At 56.1% G+C, this 6,000-nt stretch overlaps 1 protein-coding gene and 1 long non-coding RNA gene across 7 annotated transcripts in view; one reads left to right on the forward strand and one right to left on the reverse strand.

Annotated features, from left to right (window-relative positions):
- The window catches only part of ZNF710 (zinc finger protein 710), a 63,932-nt gene extending 61,921 nt beyond the window's left edge, over positions 1-2,011 (reverse strand). Inside the window, exon 1 of one of the 5 annotated variants that reach the window (XM_049705775.1) lies at positions 1,835-2,011. Coding sequence is in view for 1 of the 5 variants with exons in the window: in XM_012536211.3 (XP_012391665.2) it covers positions 842-1,488 (647 nt within the window). In the remaining 4 variants the exon portion in view is untranslated. The other 4 variants (XM_049705776.1, XM_012536211.3, XM_012536209.3 and 1 more) reach the window with 4 other exon arrangements.
- An 805-nt stretch (positions 2,012-2,816) lies between these two features.
- Positions 2,817-5,643, forward strand: LOC117195989 (uncharacterized). 2 transcript variants are annotated; one of them, XR_004475928.2, is made up of 2 exons: positions 2,817-3,220; positions 3,351-5,643. It is a non-coding gene; the product is annotated as an uncharacterized LOC117195989 (long non-coding RNA). The 2 variants fall into 2 exon arrangements; XR_004475929.2 differs by having other exon boundaries at positions 3,355-5,643.
- Positions 5,644-6,000: the final 357 nt, after the last annotated feature.

Raw genomic sequence — 6,000 nt, forward strand, 5'->3', positions numbered from 1 at the left:
GGCAGGTGCCTGGCACAGAGCGACGCGAGGTTCGAGGGCCAGCTGACAAAACCACCATGAGAGCTCTAGAAAATAACATTCGCTTTAAAACAAACAAGAAAGGGACAGCCATACTAAGTCTCAAAAATCAAAACCAGACAGGCCCATGGCTTTGATCACAAACACTAAGAATACATTTTCTAAAGTCTAAAGACAATTAGGGGTGGTTTATTTCCCCTCCCCCACCTGGCCTGGCGGGTCCTTTGAAGGCCCCTGGTGAGGGCAAAACAGGGATGCAGGCTCCAGGCCCTCTACTTGGCAGAAATGAACTTTGACTGTTTTTACTTACACGTGTACAAAGGCAGGACTGAAAGAGCAGCTTCAAAGTTGGCTGGGTGACCCCCAAGGTTCAAAGTCCCTCTCCGCACACCTATGTGGGAATCTTGTGAGTTTCCCAGGCGCCCACCGGAACTGGTTATGTCCCCTCCAGGTCTACACCTGCTGGGAGTTTCCATTTTGCACAGAAATAAAGGCGCTCTGGTTGCCCTTAGCAGTTAGGGCGCTCGGTCCGCTGTTCTAGGGTGGGCCACCAGGACAGTCCCTCACTGGACCGCTCAGACCGGGAAGGACCAGCACCTCGTAGTGACCCTGTAAAGACGCACCGGGCTGCGGCTACGCCTTGCCCGAACCATCGCAGAGCTCAGAGATACATTAATGATCGTTTTGGGTTAGTTAAAACCTACGCAAGCACCTCCCTGGCCTCTTAAATCTTCCCAAACTACTGCTCAGACTGGAGGGAAGCAGTTGCAGCCACCATAAAAGTCATCTTAAAAGGCAAGTTGGAAAAAAAACCGATACGCACTAGTTAGCAAGTCCGCGGTTAGGGGGGCGGTGGCACGAGGGCCGGATCTGTGGGCTCTGCACGCTGGCGGGGGCTGTCCCGTTGGTCCCCGAGTCCCCGCGCCCACCTGGCAGCCTCGGGGCCACTAATCTGACGCCGGCGATCACACCCCACAGCTCTGTCCAATTAGGAAAATGACCGCGAGGAGACGGAGAGAGTGGGCGACAAGGAAGGGGAACTGAGACTGAGGAGGCTAAGGACAGGCCGTGGAGACCCAGCCGGCCGGCGAGCGCCTTCAACAGGTCCCCGCCCCGGAGAGCGGGGCGTGCGGCGGCCTGCTGCCCCGGGGGCGCCCACGACACCCCGGCGGCGCGCCCAGCCCTCCCCCACCCCGGACGGCGGGGACGCGCAGCAACCCCACCCGCCGGGAGAATAAAGTTTGTGGGCAGCGGCGGGGCGGGGCGGCGCGGCGAGGGGGTGAAACTTTGAGTCCCCGGCGGGCGGCGGGGGGAGAGTACTAGGCGCCGGGATACCCACGTGCGGGCCCGCGAGCCGCCGCCGCCGCCTCCGGGCCTCCCGCCCCGCCGCCGCCGCCGCGCTTTCCTTTCATTTTTGCTTCTCTCTCTCTCTCTCTCTCTCTCTCTCCCCTCCCTTTCTCTCTCTTTCATTCGCGCGCTCTCCTCGCTCTCGCCCTCTTTCGCTCGCTCGCTCCCTCCTTCCCTTCCCCCTCCCCCTCCACCCACCCCCACCCCACCCCCCCGCCGCCAGACGCCATCTCTCCCTCTTTCCCCGGCTCTCCATGTCTCCCTCCAGCTCTCCGGCATGAGGGAATGTGGAAGTGAAAGGAAAAGACGACATGTTTGCGGCGCGGGCCTGCGCGCGGCCGTCCCCGGGGCGAGGCGGGGGGCGGGTCGGCCGCGGCCGCAGTGACCCACCCCCGCGCCCCCCGCGCCCCCGCCGGCGCGCCGCCCGGGGCTGCGGGGTCGGGGGCCCGGGGCCGCGCGGGACACTCACCCTGGGTCCGGGCGCGGCTCCTACGCTGGGGCCCGTGGCGGGCCGGGGCCGGGGCCGGGGGCTCCTGGCTGCCCACCGCCCGGGCTGCTGCTGCGCGCCCGCCGCCCGCCTCCACGCGCGCCCGCCGCCTGCTCCTGCCGCCCTCCCTCCGGCTCCTCTCTTTCTCTCTCTCTCTCTCTCTCTCTCTCTCTCCTCTCTCTCTCTCTCTCTCTCTCTCTCTCTCTCTCTCTCCCTCTCTCTCCCCCTCTCTCTCCCTCTCCTCTCTCTCTCTCTCTCTCGCTCGCTCTCTCTCCCTCCCTGGAAGAAGGGAATGAGGCAGGGCTGACGTGAAGGGATGCAAAACAGCTCCTCCTAACCCAGCTCGCGGAGGAAGAGAGACAGAAAAGCAGCCCTTTTATCTCTCTTTTGTTTTCTCACTTCCTTCCACCCCCCAACACCCCCCTCTTGTCAGCCCAAGTTTTCTTTTCTCTTTCTACCGCAGAGAGGATTTTTCTTCCTTTCTTTCTCTTTCTTTCGGTTCAACTCTCCCACTCAAATTGAAAGCCTGGAGGGTTTTCTCTCTCTCTCTCTCTTTTTTTCTTCCCTCTTTTCTTCCTTCTTCCTCCTTTCTTATTTCTCTAAAAGGGTTTTGTTTGCTGTGGGAGTTTCGTTTGAAAATCAAGTCACGCCTTTTTTCCTCCTTTTCTTTCTCTCTCTTTTTTTCTCCTCAGCAGAAAAGGGGAACAAAGATTAACTGAAGCGGGAGAGAGGGGGAGCATCAGAACCTCGCATGGAAATGGGGGGCCCGGTCCTGCCCGGCACAAAGGGGGCGAGCTTCCCCCACCGTGGGAAGCTTGGGGCGTCCTCCCGAGACAAGAGTCGGCGGGGCTGGGGGGCGGGGGACGCGGGTTCCTTCCGAAGTGCGGGCGAGGGCCGCGGAGCCCGCCCCTCCCCAGGCAGAGGTGGAAGGCTGGGTGTGTTCTTCACTTATGTATTTTTAAAGTAGGCAGATGGGCGTGGAACAAACATCCCCGCGGAGCACTAAACTGTAAGAAGCCTTTAAACAGCTGTTTGCAGAGCCCTGGACGTCCAGACTCGAGGGAGCGGTGCGGACTGCGAGCGCCAGGGCCCGGGTGGGGAAGGGGCTCCAAGGAGCCGCTGGGATCGGCCCCTCGTGGGCTCGCCAATCCCACGGCCCGGGCCTTCGCCCAGGGCGCACTGCTGGGGGGCGCCGAGGCGTGGCCGTTGGCAGCGCGGGGGTCAAGCCCCTGGCGCCTTCCTACAGGGCCTCGGGGCTTGGCACAGCCTTGCCCTTCCCCGGCTTCCGAGCCGACCCTCGGCATCTAACCTCCAGCCGCTTCTCCACTCCGAGCCCTCGGACAGGACGCGGTAGAGCCTCCCCGAAGGGTCAGTTATTCATGGGGCGCCTGGGCGTGTTCCCAAGACCTGCTCTGCCTTCTGCTTCTCCAGAGATGGGGGGAGAAAACAGGGGGAAAGTTCCCAGAGCAAAGTTGGCCACATTTCTCTTTTGCCCAAGGAAGTATTGAGCACCTGCTGGATGCCCGGCACTTGGACTGGGGCTACTGCCAGGGGCTGGGGAGAAACGTGAGTCTTCATGGGCCCTGAGAGTTTCCACAGGAAACAATGCCAGAGGAGACTGCAGCTCAGGACCAGGTCATCGAGAGGAAGGAAAGCCTGGATCCTCTCCCCTCCCTCCTCTCTTCCTTCCCCTTCTCTTCCTTCCTCCCGGCTGCGTCTCCTTGGCTCCACCCCTTCTCCTCATCAATTCCTCCCACACTTCCCTGCTCTCCCTGGCTTTTCACTGGAGGGTCCCTTCTCCCAGCTAGGAGCAGATGCTGAGCCTCATTGTCTCTCCCCCTCAGTGACTGCTGCCTCCCGGGGACAGGACCTGCCACTCTTCACCCCTCCCCCCAGCCCGCAGGCCTGGGCCTTTACAAACTGGATCCCCAAGGTCACTGACCCTCACCCCACTCTAAACCAGCTCCTGGTGTTGTGAGCAATGACTCCAGTCACTCAGAACATGATTTGTTTCTGACTGGGAGTGAGAAAACAGTAGCTTGGTACTTGCTTTAGCAAGGAGGACACCATGATTTTAATGTCAGTGCACTGAGCCCTGGATGACCCCAGAGCATCCCCCCGACTTTGCCCTCTTAGTGGGATATACAGGGAGCTACATTTCTGTCATCTTAGATCCTGTTTAGTGCACCTAAGGTATACCCTCCAAATAAAGCAAAACAGCTCTGACAGTCCAGCATTCACGTAACAACTGCTTACCGAGTACCTACTCTGCCAGCTCCTATGCTTGGGTGCTAAGGACCTAACAACCAATGGCACACGCGGTCCTCACTTAGGCTTTGCAGACTGGCAGGGGAAGAAACAAGAAGACAGGCAACCACAGTGCCGCATGTTACATGTTAAGGATGAAACAAGGAAGCACCTAAAAAAAGGGTGCTTGGACTAGGGTGGTCAGGGATGGCTTTTCCTGGAGGAGGTTACATCTAGATGCGTAGGCCTGTGCCAGGTAAACTCATAGGAAGGCACAGCCTGTCCAAAGTCCCCAAGGGAAGAGAGCACATTCTTGCAGTTTCTTGGAACCTCCACAAGTATTTGCTGCAGTGGGGAGTACAGTGGGGGAGTGGGGACACTTTGGTGTCAGGGCACAAGGCGGGGCAGGGGAGAGTGGGGAGTGTGTCAGGCAATAAGTAAGGGAGGGGGCCGGATATCAGGGGGCTCTTCAGATTTTAGCCTCTCCCACTTGCTAACTTCATGAACTTGGGTGATTATAGTTTCCTTCCTTATAAGATAGGGGTAAGAAGACCAGTGGGCTGCAGAGACAGCATCTTATGTTTAAGCTCCCAGGCTTATTTGCTGCATATCCCTGGGCCAGTTGACCTCTCTGAATATAAGTTTTCTCATCTGTGAAATGGGGTGATAACACTTGACTCACAGGGTTTCTGCAAGGCTTAAAAGGCTTAAGACATGCCTAGCTCAGTGTCTGGCACATAAGCTCCAATACATGGTAGCTTTTATTCATTGTTATTATAGATCAAGGAGTGACAGGGAGGTGCCCTTACAACCCAGAAATGAGATTTATGTTCTGGGTTGAAACTAGAGTGAGTCACCATGCCCGAAATGCAATGAGCTGGCTGTGGAGGAAGCATTCCTTCAGAGGATACCCTGTGTGCCCACAGGTGGCTGGGATTGGGGAATACCTACGTCTGACCAAGACGGCCAGTGTGTCGTCTCAGGAACAGGACCGGAATGTGAGGACTGTGGTTACCAAGGCCTGGCCTGATCAGTGGAGGTGTAGCTTGCCTGAAGAGCAAATAGGAACCAGAAGAGAGTCAGCCTCGTAAAATCCTGGAGGGCCCCTTGGAGCAGGCGCCTGGCTGTGTTTGCTCAGTGGAGAGAAGTAGACACAGAAGTTCACACTGGGGAGGAGAGAGGGGGAGAAAGAGACTTTTGACTCTTCCAGAGCCTGAATTAAATCTCTCAAAACCTCTTAGTCCTTTGCTTGGGTTCCTCATTCTCCAAGCAACCTGCAGATGAACTTGGCACCAACAAAATGCCCCCTGGGTCCAGACAGACACCAGGGTTCCAGTTCCTGCGCTGTAAACCTTTTACGCTTCTATTATTTCTTTATGACACAAGTTCATTGTGAGAGAATTTGATAACCAGCTAAGCAAAACTGAAAGAGAACTCCAGTAGAGACATTATATTTTTGTGTGTGTCCTTGGACGTTTTATATCCACATATCTACATGTAAAATGCACATAGTAATAAAACTATGCAAAGTGAATATTGTTAAATGAATGACTATACATGTAAATATATTAACAAAATTTACAAAAACGACGTAACGCTATTCCTACTGAATGGCAACCACTTTTACCCCGTAATATGTCACAAATAGCTTTCCCTGTTTGTAAACATCCATATTATCATTCCTAACAAATAATATTATTCCATGGTATGCATTTATCTTACCTGTTTAAACAAATTGCTGGACTTGTGGGATATTTCCAGTTTTTCACTTTTATGGACCCACTATGATAGACATACTGTACAGTCACCTTTGTGCCAGGTAAATATCATATTCTTCCCCCCGGCCGTGCTGCATGGCATGCAGGATTTTAGTTCCCCGACCAGGGATCAAACCTGTGCCC

Source organism: Orcinus orca, chromosome 2 (assembly GCF_937001465.1).
Source record: "Orcinus orca chromosome 2, mOrcOrc1.1, whole genome shotgun sequence".
Taxonomy (NCBI): Eukaryota; Metazoa; Chordata; class Mammalia; order Artiodactyla; family Delphinidae; genus Orcinus; species Orcinus orca.